The sequence below is a fragment of the Rhipicephalus microplus genome, chromosome 7 (genome assembly GCF_043290135.1).
Source record: "Rhipicephalus microplus isolate Deutch F79 chromosome 7, USDA_Rmic, whole genome shotgun sequence".
Lineage (NCBI taxonomy): Eukaryota > Metazoa > Arthropoda > Arachnida > Ixodida > Ixodidae > Rhipicephalus > Rhipicephalus microplus.
Genome location: NC_134706.1, coordinates 2,520,700 through 2,540,637, shown reverse-complemented (window position 1 = coordinate 2,540,637; position 19,938 = coordinate 2,520,700). Strand labels below are relative to the sequence as shown.

The following is a 19,938-nucleotide window of genomic DNA, read 5'->3' as shown; positions in this document are numbered from 1 at the left end:
TGTGTCCTTTCCTGCGTTACTAAATTCACTTCCGCACTTCACGACAGCCCCTGATAGATGGGTTCTCCGAGAAATATCAACTTGCGCAGTGTTGCGGAATGTCGCGCTTCTAATTCGACTGAGCCAATATAGTTGTCTCTTTATAAATGTAGTGTACCATCTAAATTTTATGGCCGACCGTTGACGATGCGCATGGGTGAGACGGGTAGTGTTTAAAGCAAAACTTCTTCGTGTTGTATGTCTATAATGCGCTGTAGTATTCTTGTTGTAGAAAGACGCGTCAACTAGCAAAATGTGCCTGAAGATGTTGGCGCGTTATCATGCGGGGACTGGACTAATTATTCAAAAGACGTGGTCCAATTGAACTAACCTGACAATCGCGTCATGACCATTCTAGATGGTCTGCTGCGACCACAGAACACGTGGAAAGGTTGTTGGACCACGTACGCTGACATGGCATTCACGTTGAGTGTATAGTTGTTAAACCATTATTTGTAAAGCTTTGCAACAGCACGATATCTAGTGAGTTTGCCCGAGCGGGCTTAAAGAAAAAAAGCATTTTTCTAAGCTGCATTCACTGCTCTGCCCCCCCCCCCCCCCTCCCATAGCATTTTGCAGGTTATGTGGTTTTACGCGGCCTCCGAAATAGAAAACAATCTAAACTTTTTCGTTATTACACCTCACGTGGATATGCATTGTCTCCGGGATCGAGCCAGTATTGACAAAGCGACGATCTCATTGTAATGACGTCATCACGCGACAGACGTCATCACGCGACACCAAGTCGGATGACGTCACGATGATGTCACCGCCGCCGTCGACTGTCGCGTGAAACTTCAGGCTTCCTCCATAGAAGACACACATGGTGCGCCTCAGTCTGCACGTCAAATTAGGATAAATTTTTGAAAGCCCGTCTGCCGTTTGCACTGCGAATCGCTCTGGTCTCACGCGACATTGATTTGCCGCTCTCTCTTGTTTCGCAGAGTCTGTTTTTCGCCAAACTTGTGTCGAAGCACTCTGAAGATGGCACGTACCCTGTATGGATTTACGCTGTGATCACGTGGTTCTCGCTCGTTCTAGTGAGCTTCATACCCGTGTTCGCCATTGTCTTATTGACTGATGTAAACCTGGTGAGCCATTGCGCAATGTCGTTGCATCCAAGTCTGGCCTGTTTTCTCATCGCTCTTGTGACGAAAGTGTTCCTGTGTTCCTCTACATAACTTACACAAGTAACCAAGATGACGAAAAAAAAGTATTTTCATGAATTTTTAACTAAGATATTGTAGCACTATTGTTTGTGTTTGTCGATATTTGTTTGTCGATAGCAGCGGACCTAGAACACTACCGCAGGGTAGTGTTCTAGGTCCGCTGCTGTTTATAATTTATTGCAATGATATTGTTAATGCTATTACTGATCCGGTTAAAATAAGACTTTTTGCAGACGACTGCATTATTTTCACAGATGTACAATCGCCAGATGACCAGGTTGCTCTCGACACTGCCCTTAACAATATTCTTTCGTGGTGTAACAAATGGGGCATGGTGCTCAATTTCGATAAATCTGTTTGCCTTCGAATTACTAACAAGAAAAATCCCCTTCAGTTTTCCTATTCCTCCAAAAGCCAACCCTTAAAAGAAGTCAGTCAATACAAATACCTAGGTATAACGATAACGAATAAGTTGTCCTGGAATGCACACATTGCCGATGTTTCGTCATCGGCTTTCCGTAAACTGTGTCTTTTAAGGCACAAACTCAGAGACGCCCCGTCGCAAGTGAAACTATTAGCTTATAACACTTTAATACGTCCAAAGCTTGAATACGCTTGTATTGTATGGGATCCGCATACTAAGTCTAACATATATTCCCTCGAAAAGATTCAAAGACGAGCAGTGCGTTTTATTTACTCAAAGTATGGTCGTGGTACATCAGTTACGGAACTAATGCGAGATAACGAAATCCAGACGCTACAATCGCGGCGCCAGCTTCTCCGTCTAAAATTCTTGGACTCACTAATTAACAATAAACTTGGGCTAGACCCATCACATTACGTTACCCCAGTTTCGACCAGGCAAACTCGTCATTCTCATGTCCGATCCTTAACTCCGTATTTTGCGCGGACAGATTTATTTAGGTTTTCCTTTTTTCCGAGAACTGTAACAGAATGGAATAACTTGCCTTCTGATTTCCTCCAAACCTTCGATCTTGATGAACCCAATGTTTAATTCTGTGAATCTTGACCCCCTCCCCCCCCTCCCAATATTGCTTGATTTTTTTTTTATGTTTCTCTTCTACTCGCTCTTCTCCTACACAGATGTATTTTAGTCAAGCTGTGTTACTCATATACTGATCGCGTGCTTTCTTTGTTATGATGTTTTTCTTCTACTCGCTCTCCTCTTACACAGATGTATTTTAGTGAAGCTGTGTCACTCATGTACTGATATTGTGTTTGCGTTTGTGCCCCTCCTGCTTGGGCCTTTTTGGCCTGCAGTATTTCACAAATAAATAAATAAAAATAAATAATATTTCTTTGTATTTATTTACCTTGTATATCAGTACCAACCACTTCTGTTCAAAACCGACCCCTGAACAACCCATGAAAGGGCTGTGGAGTCGCTGCATATCTAAAGCGTAGTAAAAGTAGATTGGTCGAATGATTTATTCATTCATTGATTCATTCAGTCATTCATTAAGCAGCCGACCGACCCATACACTCTGCGGTCATTACAAGTGTATTACACAATAAAAACGGATTAAGTGAGTGAAAGAATGCGTGAGAAAGGATGAGTATCCCATAAAGTAAGTGCACAAGTTAGCGATTAAGGTTACTGCTCCAAGACACAAAACTAGGCTGAAAATTCCTTCAGATTCTATGACATCTGATAAACAGATTCGTCAGGAAATAAAGTGGATGCTTATCAAGTTCCGCTCTCCCGCGCGCGGACAGACTCTTCAGAACTTGCTCTTCCCGCTGCCCACGTGGGTTCCACTGAAGTGGGAACAGGCCATGTTCTACCGAAAGACGCTCGTTGTCGAAGGGTTCGACTCGGACGCAGCGAGGAACCCCAATCCTCGATCGAGAGTGCAGGCAAGTTGCTGTATTTGAAACATTCAACTGGAGTTTGCTGTGGATCAAAACCAAGTGCTTAGTCAACTAAAGGACGCCTGGAATGATATGTGCAGGGTTGGCATAACTAGCCCCTGATTAGTATTCAAGACAAGCTGATGTTTAATTCCTACACATAAATTATATTAAAATTGGTATTGTGGTCATTGACGCTATGATTAGATGTCGTGTAACGGACGTTCTATTCGGGCAGTGGAATAAATGTTCTTGCTTTACTGGTTCGAATACTAATGTATCATGATCCCTGGATGTGTCTGACCCTATAAAACAAGGAATTTACGGTAAAGTGAGCTGTACAACGAGGCACAATTATAAAAAAAGACATGGTCTTATTTCTATGCGGGAGAATGGGGCTTGCTGAATTGGTAACAGCGTCGGGCGTGTAAGCCGAAGGTCACAGACTCGGTCACTGCCAGTGGTATGTTGTCTTTTTGTCCAATTTACTTTTTTCACATCTAAATCACAATTAATGTAATACACTTAAAACAGTATACTTGCCATCCCATATACCTTCCTTGGGTTCATTATCAGCTGGATTTCTTTAACGTTGTGTTAAGCAAAAAATAATGATAAAAACAATTCCTCCGAATTCCTCACGTCTTGCATTCGTTGTGTTTTTTAACAAATCGAAGCGCGCGATGGACGCTGTTCGTGAAAGGACGACGACGAAAGGAAAACGTATACGGCGGGAAGGGCACAACGCTATTGCATTTTGACCACATCGAACTGTAGTCTCCGCGTGCATTGGCGATGAATGGAATGCACAGAGTAAAGCTTAAGAGCGCGACACATTATCCGCTAAATGCTACCACAGTGTATAGCCGGATGAATACCACCTACCCCCATATGAAGAATCGGAGGGGAATCACAAAACATTTCAATATAGAGGTAATTCAATATTTTAAAAAATATTTTACATATTGAAAATACATCTCATTCGATATACACAATAGTTTGTGTGTGTGTTCAGATGCGTAAGCATTTGACTTTCACCCCCTTCCCCGCCAGTGTTATCTGTCCTCGTCTAAGTAGTTGGCTGCAACTCTTCTCAATAAGTGAACCAGCGAGCTCCGGCACCGAAGGCGATGACGGAACGCTCCTGCCCTGACCTGGCCACAAAGCGTTGCGTGCTGGTGAGCCGTTATCGCCTGCTCGGTCAGCCTGCGTCAACGGTGGAAGACATCCCTTTTCCCGTGCGCTTGTAGACGCAAGCCCTCCAAGCCTTCTTCGAGTTCTTTACGTCTGTGGACCTTGCCGCCTTATAGAGGAACGCTTTCGCTTCGTGCTACTGACTGCACGGACTAGACTCTCTCCTGTCATTGCTTTTCAATTTTTATTTCTCTCCTCTCTTCTTCCTATCATCTTTGCGCCCCCTCCCCCCTCGCTAAAGGCGCTGAGCCGGGCCCACGTGACGGGAGGCTAACCTCTCTCTCCGGCAAGCACAAATCTTATTGATCGTTTTTCGAAAAACATTCACTTTATACCCCTCGGATCTGTGCTGTCTGGTCACAAAAAAAAAAAAACAGCACTGCGCACATATCATACATAACGATAACAAGTTCATTAATTAACAGACATGAGTGAAATTTCTTTCTCTAGTAAGGCTACCGAAGGGTGGCTAACACACTTGTCTTTCTGCTTGTCTGTAAGATAAGCCTCCATTATCTCACTAGAAGTCTTACTTCGATTCCTACATACCAAGGTAGTGTCGCGAAAACTGGGAGAGCACGCGCACTCATCGCAATGCATAATGGGTGTTTGTTTCCCCAGGCACGTGGTCGACAGCAATCCAGGCGCGCCGGGAAGCACAGCAGATGCGGGAGCTCCAAGTCTTCGACGGAGCTCCTAGGGTCTGATTTCGTGATGGCCAGCGACGGCGTCTTCGCCTTGCCCGGAACCAACACCCCGATGAAGGAGCGGCAGGCCAAGTCCGGTCCACCGGGGTCCAGTGGCGTGGCCTCCCTGTCCGGAACGGTGCACGTGTCTCGGAATCTGAGCTCGATCCGGCGGTCCGCACAACGGCTTGAATTGCAAGCGGAAGATAAGGTGTCGCAGGTGAGAAAAGAGAGAGACTAAACTTGACTTTATTTTTCTCCTTGCTATGGTCAAGAGAAGTTAGTGCCGGGAGATCAACCGTTCAGACCTACGGTAGCCTCCAGACGACGGCCAGTGCTTGGGTTTTGGTGGCGTCCTCGGCCAGCCGGATGGCCCAGAGTTGGTCATCCGGGCACGCGCTGAGCAGCACAGCCTCCAACTGCTCTGGTGGAGTCAACCTAAATGTAGGATTAGCGCTGTGTTTGATGCTGTGTGTCGCTGCGGGACATGCCCAGATGATGGGTTCAAGTTTGGCGCGAGCCGCCCCGCAAGCTTTGCATGGGGATGTCTGAACGACTTTACTGCTATAGATCGTGGCTGTACGGAATGTTGATGTTTGTAATAATCACCTTGTTGTCGACTGGTGATTATTTGGCGAATTGTCAGAAGATGGGAACTTCAATCTTGCCGTACGGTAAGAGATCTAGACATTTGAAGATTGCACAAACGATATTTGGTACTTGCTAAGAAACAGCTTTGTTTGAATATTTAACAGATATTTTCCCGATTACTGTAGCGTTCTTCGTTCATTTATTATTTGTATGTATGTTATTAAATGGATATTTATATGTACTGTTTTGCTGTACCTTCCCGAGGTGTCTCACGCAGAGTGGGCCAAGCCAGGAGACACTCTCTCATTTTGCCCCCTAGCTTCGTGGGCCCTTAATGAAAATACAATAAATAAACAAATAAATAAATAAATAAATAAATAAATAAATAAATAAAAAATATTCGAAAATTCATCTGTTCATATTATTTGAGCGAACACCTTAAGCACCCTTCAGGAAATTCATCATCATTATCATCAGCCGAACTGCACCCATTGCTGGGCCAAGACCTCTTTTATATTCGGCTATGCAGTCCAGTCCTGTGCTTTCTGCAGCCCCGTTACACCTGAAAACGTCTTAATCTCATCTGCCCACCAAACGTTTTCTTCCCCTTCCGCGCTTCATTGCCGTCGCATGGAATACAGTCAGTTACCCTTAATGACCAGCGCTATGTTCCCGGTCCATGTCTATTTCTTCTTGATTTCAACTATGACGCCCTTTAACACCCATTTGTTCCCTAACCCACTTCGGGGCACTATGCTGATTGATTTACTGATATGTGGAGTCTAACGGCCCAAAACCACCATACGATTATGAGAAACGCCGTAGTAGAGGGCTCCAGAGATTTCGACCACTATGGGTTCTTTAACGTGCACCCAAATCTGAGCACACGGGCCCACAGCATTTTCGCCTCCATAGAAAATGCAGCCGTTGCTGCCGGGATTTGATCCCGCGACTTGCGGCCCAGCAGTCGAGTACTTTAGCCACTAGACCACCGCGGCGGGGCGGGGTGCTATGTAGGATTGCCCAAGTTTGGCAAACCTCGGAATCTTTCCAAGCTGTGGCGGTACCCCATTTTGAACGAGCTAACTGTACGAAAAGGTCAAATGTATTCCTTAGCGCGCGCTGTATTCTATTGTTTACGATGGCGCGCGCCTTCACATCAAGGGCGGTGAACGAAGTCGCGTGGTGTCTCAAAATCAAGGACACATGCTTTCGTTTGTTTGTGGTCCCATTGAATGCGGCAGTGCATCCATGCAAGCAAAGTGTAAAAAACGTTTACTAAGGATGTTATTTAGAGGCACGCGCTGGTCAAATTCATTTTCGAGGGCTTATTGTCGGCACTGTGTATTCTTTAGAATAAGAAGCATCGTGGCCTCTGAGACTAGTTCTGCACGAGCGCTTTACAGTAAACATCAGGGCTGTCGGTAATCGCTAAGCTAAGGCCACGCGTATAATCATGGACGAGATTGTTGCTCGGCCGCCACGCGCCCACTTCGTCTTTTGCATAGTCTGCTAATTTCTCGAGCACGCGCGCCCGGATGAGCTGATTGGCTGGGTATGTATACCTCAAGTCGGGACGAAGCTAATCGAGCGAAGTCAGGTTATGACTAAGCTATTTAACCCGTATCATAATAAATAATACTACGCTCATTAAGTATATGGTGACTAACGCGACGCAAGCTAGAAACACGCCAATTAAAGCAATGCTAATTAGCACTCATAAAGATCATGCTGGCAAGGTAGTTCTAAATATATCGACGTTAATTAGTTCCATGCTGCTCAATATTTTGTTAATTACGGGTTAAGGTAACTATTGAGGTGTTAATAGAAACTTTACCAATCAAAGCGATATTGAGCAATATCGCGTTAGTTGAGCTCTCGTAAACTAGTAACTTCCAAATTGTCACCTTGTTGACGTGGTCTTCCCTCCGGAGCTGACCGAGCAGACAGTAGACGAACCACGCAAAAAGCTGGAAGTTAGATGATCACGGGCTGCTCTGATAGTCTTGCACCGGTCGTGCAAGCTGATCAAATTATTCCGTTTGCATAGAAGCTGCTGCTTAGCTAAATCCACTGCGTGAACCGCTTGACAGACACACCTGCATTACTAGGACAGTTTTGAGTTGAACTGGGACTTACAGAATCAAAGAGTGTGCATACCAGAGTTCACGGCTCGGCAGCGACGCCCCAACGTCATCGTCCCAACGTGCGCGCGCGATCACTCACTCACTCACTCACTCACTCACTCACTCACTCACTCACTCTTACACGCACACACACTCACATAAACACACACACACACACTCACAAACGCGCGCGAGCGCACGTACGCACGATGTAAAAGCTATATTGTTGCGTGGCTGCGATGTCTCGCGCCTTCAATTTCACCGCGCTGACGACGCATCGTTCACAGCCATAAGACAAGCACTCTTGGCGGCTTTCATGGCGAGAAACTTTACAATTTGCTTGTTTGTGGAGACATTGTTTCTACCGAAATAAATTACTGCAGAACAACCTTCAGACGTACAACACATTACAGAGCGCATACCGTTCTTTATCGGCTTTTCATTGCACTGGGTTTTCATATTAACGTATACGGGAGCCTGCTCAGTTACGTCGCTTCAGTTTATATAATCATAGTTTACATCGGGTAGTTTCTTCCAGCCGGGTAAGTAAATTTACAATTACCTAATCTACGCCTTGCAGGTAGCAATGGCTCTAGTTTCAGAAGCCGAGGTTGACGAGAACCGAGGTGTCTGCGTGGTCTCCGTGACCCAGCCGATCTCGGGCACCGGCCCCTCCTTCAAGGAACCTTCACAGAAGACTGCAGTTGTTGCTGCCCCGGCAGCCGAGTTGCCGGATAAGATCGGCCCCGAAGCCAGCAACATAACGAACGAGGTGTGTTTGCATTACCCTTAAATTCGCAGAAATTGATGCTTTGAAGGACACCGCCATTATTGCCTGAAATGAATCGCAGCTTTGCATGCAAACGTTGTAGCGGGCACTTGTGACGTATACGAAGTCAACGAATTGCTAACAAAGGAATTCAGCCTCACAATGCATGATTACCCAGCAAAAGCACGTGTACATATTAGTTTTAGAATGCTATGACCTGGCAGACGAAACGTTTACTTCATGAGACCCGGGATATACTTTGTACAGAATCAAGTTAAGCCAATTAAATTAATTCTCAACTATTCTTTGACAAAGCGCAGGTTTTCCCAGCAGCATCCGCAGTCCGTGTGAACACACTCAAGGGACATTCACATGCAACTCTTCAAGGCGACTTGACCAAACTCGGGGTCAAAGGCAGTGCTTCCTCAGCGACTGTTCCACAAAAGTTAACTTACAAGCCGTCTTCGGTGAAATCAACGAAGGGTGATGCAGATAAATTCAACAAGAGTGTACCTTGCTCGGATCTCAGTGGACAGCAAAAGTTGAGAAGCAGCTTGGAAAAGCTTCAGTCCGGTAAATCCAGCACTCGAGGCAGTGATAAGCCTGCCGGGGCTACTGTGCCACAAGTGGCAGATAGTGAGATGAAGCCAAGCATGAGCACTCTTAAACAGCCGCGTGCCAGCATCGCCTCCAATAAGTCTCGAATGAGCGTGGATCAAATGCTGTTTCTCAATAAGCAGCTGCCTTCCGATTCGGAGCAGGGAGTGCTGCAGAGTGACGTTAACGTCGTGGTGGCCATTGAGGCACAGCCTGTCGCAGCACAACAGATGGCGGAAGGAGCTTTCGTGAAAGAACTATCGAAAGGACAACAGGCACAACCGGAACCGGAAGAACAGCAGCCGCAAGTCAAGCAGCAGCCATTGCGTGGAGAGACGGGTGCCGTAGGTGGTCCGGAACGAAGTGCGGAAGTCGGACCAGGAAAGAATGTGAAGGGTGGATCTTCAAAACGCAGCAAGGCTGAGCGACGCAGATTGAAGCTTCTAGCGAAGAAGGTAAGCAAACGCTACAGTGACTGGCATGTACTGAAGTATTAGCGCATAAATTTTCTTGTGTTAGCACATTTTTGTTAGCCCACATACGCTGAAGGGTAAGCGGTGTAAACAGACGCGTACAAAAACGCCGATTCTGACCAAACTGTGTTCACAATCGCTGCATATTGTACGAGGTCCTTATTTCTATATATAACGTATTTTTTTAAAAAAAGGAACATATTTTTGTAAGCCTTACGACGCTGCAACAGCTAAGGCATGGGGTGAGACGCTAGCAGCAAAACATTTTCTTTCGCAGTTTTCGAGTTTAGGCTATACATTAGTTTTCAACTGGTACTTTTAAGGTGCTATCGCCAAGAAGCAGAATAGTTAATTTGCTCAAAGCAGGGTGAACCTATCAGGAATCCTTGTCAGCAGTAACCAGACGCAAAATGTGTTATGCATTGATTCCGGCTGGAAATGAAGTTGCCGCAGATTGCATACGGTTAACAGAGCAAAACTAACACACGGCGGATAAAAAATAGGTGGTACAGCGCCTGTTTCGCCTATTTCCTGACCGCCGTGTGTTATTTTCGTGCCGTTAACTTTAAATATGCACAACGAACAAGCCCATTCAGCCACTTTGTTAACGTATATTGCAGCAGTGACTTGTTTCATGGCAAAAGCAATGAAGCGGAGATGGCAACATGATGCAGAGAAGCGCGAAAGAGAGGCGTGGAGCTAACGTCATGAACTGACAAGGCAGCACAGTACGCAGAACAGGCCACATCTGGACTGACAGAGGCTGTTCTGCGTGCTCTAGTCCTGTATGTGCCTTGTGTTGCGGTATTGCTGTGCTGCTTTCACAGTAAACAGGAACCCAGTTGTATGCACATTGCTCATCGCGATAACTAAATAATGAGTAATGAAGTGACAAATCACCGTTTTTGTTCAACCAATTTTACAGCAAGCTGGGAAACAGCGAAAGCTAGCGGCGTTAGTGCCCTACAAGTCCTCTATGGGGCTGCTCTCCGTTGAGAGCGACTCGGAATATATGCGGGTGCCAAAGGCAAGTGGTGCCGCTGTCAAACAAGGCAAGCAAGGCGACGCCCAAGAGGAGATTCCTAAACTCCAGGAACCTATGAGAAATAACGTCAGTCAGGCGGACGCTTTTTCCTCGGGAAATTCACCCAAGTCTGCGGAGTCGGTCATGAAAGTGGCTCAACACGCGGCACCATGCGTCTATAAAGTGGAGGGCAAAGCATACAGGACAAAAGGTTCTGGAAAGAAGACCTCCCTGCCGGCCTTCAACGTGAGGTTACCTGAAGAGTCGGCCGCCGTGAAGCGACCTCGTGGTATACCTGGGACATTGACAAGTCCACAGGAGCGGAACCACGGGGCGAAGAAGGACGCAGCGACGGCCGGAAGAGACTTTTCGGAACCAGTGGTCGTGGAAGCGGAACTGCAAGGTGATGTGTTAGAACCCGCTCGGCAAGTTCCGTCAAGGAAAGAAGGGTCTCAAGCAAATGTCGCTACCTTGAATCCGGATGATAAACGGCAAAAAGAAGACAAGCGAAAGTCGCATAAGAAAAGCCGCAAGAGACAACATAAGAAGGCGGCTGGTTAACAGGCGACCACATTGTTTCTGTCTTCGCCGAGTCATGATGCCGCGGTCTTTTCACGTGGTTCGAATGAAGGAGAGCGAAAGAACCGCTTTAAGAGGTAGTAGTGACTCACTGTAGTTAGGGATACTTGGCTTTCTGTAGAAATCGTGATGTGCTTTTCGAATGTTATTAATTATACCATCTTAAGAGGCAAGATGATGGATTATAGTACATGATCGTTAAGTAGAACGCGCCCTGTCTTTTAAAATGAATACACATCTCTGCTTACGCAGACAGATACGTCTCGTAGGACGTGGCTTAAAGCAAAAAAAAAAAAATCTGTGGCTTGCAACAGCTACTTGCTGACTGCTTAGCATGGTATCGATTCCCACTATTTTGTCGATTTTGTTTTGCACAGTTCGGTATATTAACACTATAATGAGTGTATCTAGTCGATTTTGTACACATTGTTACGTGAAGGCACATGGGGAACTAGGCGTCTGAAGATATATTTGCACAGCGCCAACGCGCAAACCAAGATGGAGAACAAGAGCCGTGTCCTACACCAAAATCACGTCGTCTTCCTCGGCGCATAACTAACCGCTCTAGTGGGACACTGTCTCATAACATAACTCCCGGGTGCTGAAGCACTGTATCGGTGCTTTCTATGATGTTGCCGAGTGGTAAAGCTTAAGGCGAGATACATGAACAAGGTCTGTAGATAGTGAAGGGGAGGAGGAGGAAGCCTCAAGCGGGGCTATCTCGTAGGTCACATCTGTCACCTGGCGCAATAAGCGGTAGTGTCCCGAGTAGTGGGAAAGCAGTTTTTCAGAAAGTCCAATGCGCCTAGTCGGAGTCCACAATAGCACAATATAGCCCGGAGTATAGGAAACTTGGCGATGATACACTGTCTCATAACAATATAGCCAAACCAATCTGTTTCTCTGCCTGAAAGCCCATTTCTTAAAATAACGAGCGTGCAGCGTAAACAAACACAGCTAAGACACGGACAAGCTCTTACTACCAAGTGAAAGTTTAATCGGAAAGCTGTGACAAAGACACACTGACAGGTTTCGTAAGCACAAAGGATGAAAGCACACCACAGACCGAACATTACACCTGCAAAAAGTATATATCAACCCCAGCTTATCAAATCCCACTTTGTGTATATTTCTTGACGTCTACAGCATCTGCCACTGTCCAGAAACGCATGCTGCTTATCAGCCAAAAGTATTGATGGTTTACTCGCACAAGACGAGTTGTCTCGCACTCTTGCCCTCGACCTTTTACGTGCAGGTGGCAATATGAGGTCCGCTGCTGTCAATTTATATGAATGACTTACCGACTATCCTGTCCGTATTAAAGTGTATTTCTATGCTGATGGAACGAATATGTTTATTTCTAATCGCTGCATCTCTACGCTGACAAGCAAGCTAAATGAAAATATTTCGAAAACCTGCACGTGGTGTGAAAATAAGCTGGAAATTAACCATAAAACAATAATAAGGCTAACTACGTCATCTTTTTTTGCATAAGCGTTTGTTCGACCTCATTCAAACCATTGCTGTCGGCAGTCATGCTATCTTTCCAGCTGATCATTGTGCATTTTTTAAAGTGCATCTCGATAGCCACTTTAACTTTCGTTTTCGTTGTCTAATGAAAAAAATAAGAGTCCGAAAGTGGCTTTGATGTGCGCGTTCTCGTCAAAGCTGGACTGCACTTATCTCTCTCTAATCTCGTATCACTTATTTAAATTCTAACTACAGAATTGAATGGTGAGGAAATACGAACAATAGTTGCTTGACGTCACCGCAAGCCATTCGAAACTGAGCCTTTCGTCTAATCATGTCTTCAACACATTGTGTTAATACCGCTTCATTATTGCATTTTCATAATATTTTAAATGCGTCTTATCTCAATAAACATAATATCGGCATTTTTTATAGAGCACGCAGAATAACGTCATGTATCCGTAATACGAACGACATCCCAGGTTAATACTAATAGTACTAGATTGGATAGCATCAATTATTTCATCTTACCCATCGTCCGCAACAACTACGACAAGCTCGTTTTGAAGATATTTCCGCGTTGGCATTGGTGTGGGTGTCGTTGGTTGTGAACAAAATAAATTCCTAAATATCTCAAAGTATGCAAATAATTGCAATAGGATGGAAAGGTGGGCTAGTCGGTAATTCATGATGGTTCAGTGAACTGGGAGCGCGGGGGCAAACACGGACACAAAGCAAAGAAGAGGCACACAGCACGAGCGCTCAACTAACAACTCAGAGTTGTTAACTGAGTTAACTAACAGAGTTGTTAACTAACAGAGTTGTTAGTTGAGTGCTCGTGCTGTGTGCCTCTTCTTTTATTTGTGTCTGTGTTTGCCCCCGCTCTCCCAGTTCGCTGAACTATTATGCAAATAAAACAATGAAAAGTTGGTTCGAGTGCTGTGCAGGTGTTCTACCACCCAACCGTGTGTCTGCTTGGAAATGCAGTGAAGATAACCTCAACAAAGTGAAATAACTCTTGCTTTACAAACACGCGTCCTGTATACAGGCTTTACAACACAACATATAATATCGCAGTGACACTGCGTGGTACAAACATACAGTGCCATTAGGCGTCAGAACATGCGATTAACATAATGTCCTCGTTTAAATCATTACAAAGGGCACACACATTATTGCACGTATTTTCTTAAGATTACGTAGTGGGTGCATAGGAAGTTAGAAAACATTTCGTGAGCATTGTTCGTGCTTTAAAGCATGCTACTTGTTACACAGAATTCAGTGAAAGCTTCACTAACACAAGCCACTTTAAACACTATCGATGATTTATTTATTTTATTTATTTCATAATACTGTCAACCCTCGCTTGAGGGTCATAACAGGGAGGGAGTACAATAGTAAGTACAAACATAAACCCAAAACAACTGGCACTCAAATAGCAATGCACACAGGAAACCAAAATTGGCAGTAGTTCAATTCAACCATGGCCAAAATAAGCATCAATTTCTCTGTCAAAAGATTGAACATCGGTACTATTAACAACATGATGGGGCAAAACGATTCCATTGTACTATATCATTCGAAAAAATGACCACCGAAAGATGTCAGTGCGAGCGTTGAAAGGTTTAATGGGGGCATCATGATTCAATCTAGCGCTACGTTTTCCGGGGAGGCGTATGTACTCGCCTTTAGGTATTTTTAATATTCATTGCATGATACGATATAACGTTTTAAGTTTTTGTTTTTGTCTTCGAATTTCCAGTGGTTCTGAATTCAATTAATTGAGCATGTCAGTTACTGAATCCCGCCTTCTATATCTAGAGCACACAAACCGTACAGCACGCCTCTGAATATGTTCTAACTTGGTAACTAAGTGTTTTTGGTGAGGGCTCCAAACCACGGAGGCGTACTCCAGTCTAGGTCTAATATATGTTTGGTATGCAAGCAGCCTAACGTGTTTCGGTGTTGTATGCAACTTTGCTCGATGATAACAAAGTTTTTTAAATGACTCAGAACAAACTGATTCAATATAACAATGCCAGGTTAAGTTGTTTGTAATTGTCACCCCTAAGTATTTAAAATATGTCATTCACAGAGGGTGTTGCTCCCGATGCTGTATTAAAATTTGGGAACATTTTTCTTACAGGTAATGTGTACATAAGTTGTTGTTTTTTTTTTTGAGGTAGTAATTGTAGTAATCCACAACTCCTCAAGCAACATCATAAAATAAAGGTGTTGGAAAAGAAAAGGAATAAACGTGTGCAGGCTAGTACTGCAAGAAAGAAAAAGAAGTTGAAAACGAGAAACGGCGTTCGGTCTGGTTTCTTCGACGATCGGTAGTTTTCCTTTACAAAGGTATGAATTGCGTGGTTGAAATGCCCTCTAGAGGCAGAATATCACTGCCGTGTTCCACTAGAGGTGATGGTTAAGGTTCCCTCAAATGTTTCAACACCGGTCCTCGACTGGTCTAGTTGTTTTACTTTTCGTTGCTTTTTGTCTCTATTTTTATTTACCCGAATCCTTGTATCATTATTCTTCTATGACCTCCGTTGTTTGCCTATATCGCTACGTTTATGTGCTTTCTCAGCGATTTTTGACAACCCTGTATTTAGGTTAGTTTCTTGCTTGTCATCGCATTAGATTTTGCCATAATTGTTTTCTTATTGACATTTTGCTTGAGTTATGGCGACGGCAATTATATGCACTTCCTGGGCTGGTTTTTTGCCGTCGCCGTCGCCATCATGCCCCCCTGGTGAGAGCATGAAAATCAAGATGGCCGCGACCAACAGCAGCACAAGCAGCATGCGGTCATGGCTGTGAGTAAATCCCGCGTGCATTTTACGATTGCCCTCGATGTGGAGCACCTTGCTTACGTGAGGAGCTTGAATCTGTTCGCGGACTCCGTGCAATGGACAGCTATCGCTGTGAAAATACAGGAGCTGACGGGGATGCCTTTCAACGCCCGGAATGTCCGCAGTTGGACGGAGCTACTTGTGAAATGTAGGGTTGACTCATGTCTTGACTCGTGTGAACTATAGTTGGCCACGGCCGGACTCGACTCCTTTTCCGGCGCTCCCCTTACGGCCTTCGCATTGGGGCGTTTTGCTGCCTGCCGCCGCAAGTTCGGGGTGGCGCTGCTAGACCACTGTTGCTCCGCCGCCTCCAAGCGCGTTCACGGGCGCAATGTGCGCGCCACAGTGCTATGGCCATCATAACAGCGCTGAGTACGAGGAACAGAACCAACTGCGGTGCCTGAATTTTTGAAGATGAACGTTTTATCCACACAATACAGCTCGGTCGTTGCATGTGATGAGGTTAAAATGGTATAGTCGACCTCTGAGAGCACCGCTTACCCAGTCGCAACCATTCTGGCAGCTTTCCCGGATTTTCGCCCACGCGTGTTGTCACAAGCAACAGTAATCCATTACAGCGCACAAAATTCAGAGAGAAAAAGCAATATTTATTTTGTCGTAAGGTGGACTAGAACTTCCCGTAGGTAGACGGCGATGACTCCGCTTTCCGTTTCGTCGGCTGTCGAGGAGCCGAGGTGGCCGAGGGGCCACGCGCTGCAGGTTCTTTACGCGGCCTCTTCGTAGCCGGGACCATATACGAAGGATACTGATCGAAGACCGTGGGCACGGCTCCTGGACGTAGTTTCCGGATACGATATCCGGGAACATAGTAATTTTCCGTGAAGTGTTTGCTTCACACTACAGTCGATGCGGACTTGTCATTGATGACGAGGTTTTCACGGGAAACATTTTTCCTCCACTTCGAACGCAGTTCCTCATCGCTAGGAAATTGGTGGTACGACACACCCGGCGTCTTCCCTTGCTGTGACTTACACAGTGGCACGCAACAATAAACCATGGCTACGCTAGTGCAGTTAGCATGCCTGAGCGTGTCTGATGCATTGTTTACCCGAGGTCATCGAACGCAGCCAAGAAAAGTCGCAGTCGGCGACGCGGGGAGACGGCGGAGCTTACAGTGAAGTGGTGCTGCCCTCTACGCGTCAGAAAAAAATATATGCGTGGCGCCGGTATTGAGAAGGCCGTAAGGAGCGTGCGGAAGGAGCGTCGAGTCCGGCCGTGAGTTGGCTATTGTAGTTTATGGCTTAGTCAATAGGTGTCGCCAAGTAGCACTCAAAGACGAAGGTGTTGACATTTAGGCGCAGTCCATGTGTCCGTTGTCGCGTACGCTAGCAGCCTCAGCGGTAACGTACGTAGCTCGCTAGCCGTTGAGCACGTACCACATTGCGTGCTCTAAGCTAAAACTGTAATATCGGTTGAGAAAATGCGCACTTGCGGAGAAAAAAAAAATACGTTCCCTGCTTGCCAGGTTCTTCTTTGCGCCTCTAGATGGCCCCACCTACCCGGCCTCTCACAGTGGTGACGGCAGTGACTCACCTGGTATTACGCCGACGCAAAGAAATCTACGGTCAAACTAAAATTCATTATTAACGATACCTGCGCGTTACTTGTTAGCGATGATATCTTTCTATACGGTACTCCACTTCGATAGATTGTGACCGTGTTGGCGTGTAACATACGTGTAATGAAAAGACTCCCCATTGCGCTTTTTCCGCGCTTCGACAGACGACTGCGACTCGCAATGGTTCCTCCACATGATGACTGTCGAGCACACGTTGAATCATGCTCTTTTATTTCGCCGATTTTTTACGGGTGGTTTGCATCTCGGTAATTTCGCGAAATCGTTCAAAGCGGTGCGGCGATCAGACATGACGAGTGAGTGCGTTTCCAGGCTTCGCCGCCAGTCGGTGCCAAGATAAGAACACTCGGATCGTCACGTCATCGCTACTAGCGCATCGTCACTCGGGATGGTATGCGTGGAATGTATCACACCGAACATGTAGCACTAGTGTCGATGTCGCAGCTTCCCTACGATTACTATTAAGCTCTCGTACGCTGTTTGCCATTGAAATGAAATAACTTTCACGTGATGGACGCGATTCACATTCGGCCAAGAGGACGCACACCGAGCCATCGAATGAAGGGCACATCTCGATCCTGAAATTTGATTGAAGGCGATGTCATAACCAATATGGATAGGATAGTAGAGGTGGTACCTATAGCTGTCATTTGTACACTTGAATCTCACGGTCATGCACACAATTATTTGACTAATTCAAGCATAAAACAAGACGAGCAAGGCTCAAAACTGATCTCAAGGAAGCTAATAATAATAATATAATTGCAACAAATAACTAAGAAATAATCACTAGTATGTCCAGAATTGCTGAATATGCTTTGGGGATATGCGTGTGCCCATTACCCAGAATGGGAAATATCCCCCTTGTCTGGCCGTAATCTAAGACGGGCTGCCGCTGATGCAACCCTGAATTGTACAAATTGGGCGCCTGGCCATCAGGCTTTACGAGGTAATAGGGTGCTGACGCGGCCATCTGAGCGCTTACCTACTGGGCTGCACGCGCGTGCTCTTACGGCTTGAAGGCCAATACACCGCTGCTTAGGTTCAAACAAGGATTATTTCTTAATACCGCAACACCCTTCTCTTGCCTCCTGCGCAACGGGGATGAGCGAACTTAATGGTGCCTGCAGACAGGTGCTTAATTCATCAAACACTTCGATCCAAACATGGATGGGCGATGCCCACACTGTGAGAAGACCTGTGACATCTTCAAACACCCCCTTCTTCTACCCTAGAGGCAAGGGAGACTGCCTTTCTCAACTGCTCCTCACTGGAGCGTCTCTGGTGAGACAGTCGTGAGTCAGGGCTTCGTCATGCGTTGTCCCTAACTAGGTTGCTGACCATGTACTGCGGTCATGCTTTAGTCCTCAAACTCTTTTTTTCCCTCAATAAATGTTTACATCTCTCTCTCTCTCTCTTTCCACTGCCTCGCCAAGCGTTAGATTCTTCTTCCCACCGCTACACATTTGAAAAGGGAAGCAGCCTGACGGAGCTCGCTGCTGACTGCCGTTTATAAACATGTATCTCAACTAAATTGACGTATGCATGTGGGAATCTGCAGAAAACGAAAGAAATGTATAATAACCTCAGAAAAGAGCAGCGCTTCGAGATAGGTAATAGTGCCCTTCAAGTTGTAAAATACTATGTCTACTTAGGGCAGGTAATAACCATGAAGCCGAACCACGAGATTGAAGTAACTAGGAGTATAAGAATGGGGTGGAGCACATTTGGCAAGCACTCTCAAATTATGACAGGTAGATATCCACTATCCCTCAAGAGGAAGGTATATAACAGCTGTATCTTGCCGGTACTTAGCTACGGAGCAGAAACCTGGAGACTTACAAGGAGGGTTCAGCTTAAATTGAGGACGACGCAGCGAGCAATGGAAAGAAAAATGGCAGGTGTAACCTTAAAAGACAAGAAAAGAGCAGAGTGGATTAGGGAACAAACGGGGGTTAAGGATATCATAGTTGAAATCAAGAGGAGGAAATGTACATGGGCCGGGCATGTAGCACGTAGGCAGGACAACCACTGGTCATTAAGGGTAACCAACTGGATTCCTAGAGAAGGCAAGCGGCTTAGGGAGAGGCAGAAAGTTAGGTGGGCAGATGAGATTAAAAAGTTCGCAGGTATATAGCGTGGCAGCAGAAAGCACAAGACCGGGTTGATTGGCGGATCATGGGAAAGGCCTTTGGCCGGCAGTGGGCGTATATAGTTAGACTGATGATGATTGTAAATGTGAAAGCCACATTGTGTCTTCACAAATTCCCAGGCGGCGTATCGAAATGTTTCCAAAGGTAAAGTCGGCCGCTTAGCGCATTCAATTCTGCGACAGGCTGTGACCCCTTGTCAAGAGGGATGGGTGCAGATGCTATGGATTCCAGGGCACACAGGAGTCCGAGGCATTTAGCTCACTCACGCCTCCGCCCGCGATCTCCTACACAGGGCCTCTGCTGCTTTATCCACAGTGCGACTTCTTGCTGACCAGGACGACGTCAACCCCATCATTTTCTATACTGATATCTTGCAACACATATAGGCCGAGTAGATGTACTCTAGCCCCACCTAATTCCAAATTAGATCGTCGATTTGCGACGATTACTATCAATGTCCTTTCCAAATCTTTATGTAATTGTCCTTTATGTCATTGTCTTTTCCAAATTTAATCCAAGATTGATCCTTCGGATCACAATCCGCAATGTAAATTTTATCCCACGATGGACATTCAATTTCATATGGTCTGCGAGTGTCAAAATCCCAGTATATCAGCCAACCATAGTCCTACAATAGTCAAGTGCGAGAAGACCCTGCGAGGAGGTCCTGGTCGACCAAGCTTGGAAGGTGGCTAGACCCAATGATCTCTCAGACTAGGAGGTACACCCATTAGCTATTTGCTTATT

At 45.7% G+C, this 19,938-nt stretch overlaps 1 protein-coding gene across 1 annotated transcript in view; it reads left to right on the top strand.

The window, feature by feature from the left end:
• LOC142767211 (uncharacterized) overlaps positions 1 to 19,938 on the top strand; it is a 37,352-nt gene that overhangs the window by 12,313 nt on the left and 5,101 nt on the right. The window contains exons 7-11 of the mRNA XM_075868468.1: positions 984 to 1,130; positions 2,946 to 3,086; positions 4,896 to 5,180; positions 8,258 to 8,449; positions 8,767 to 9,498. Coding sequence (XP_075724583.1) covers positions 984 to 1,130; positions 2,946 to 3,086; positions 4,896 to 5,180; positions 8,258 to 8,449; positions 8,767 to 9,498 — 1,497 coding nt within the window. The remainder of the gene's footprint in view (positions 1 to 983; positions 1,131 to 2,945; positions 3,087 to 4,895; positions 5,181 to 8,257; positions 8,450 to 8,766; positions 9,499 to 19,938) is intronic.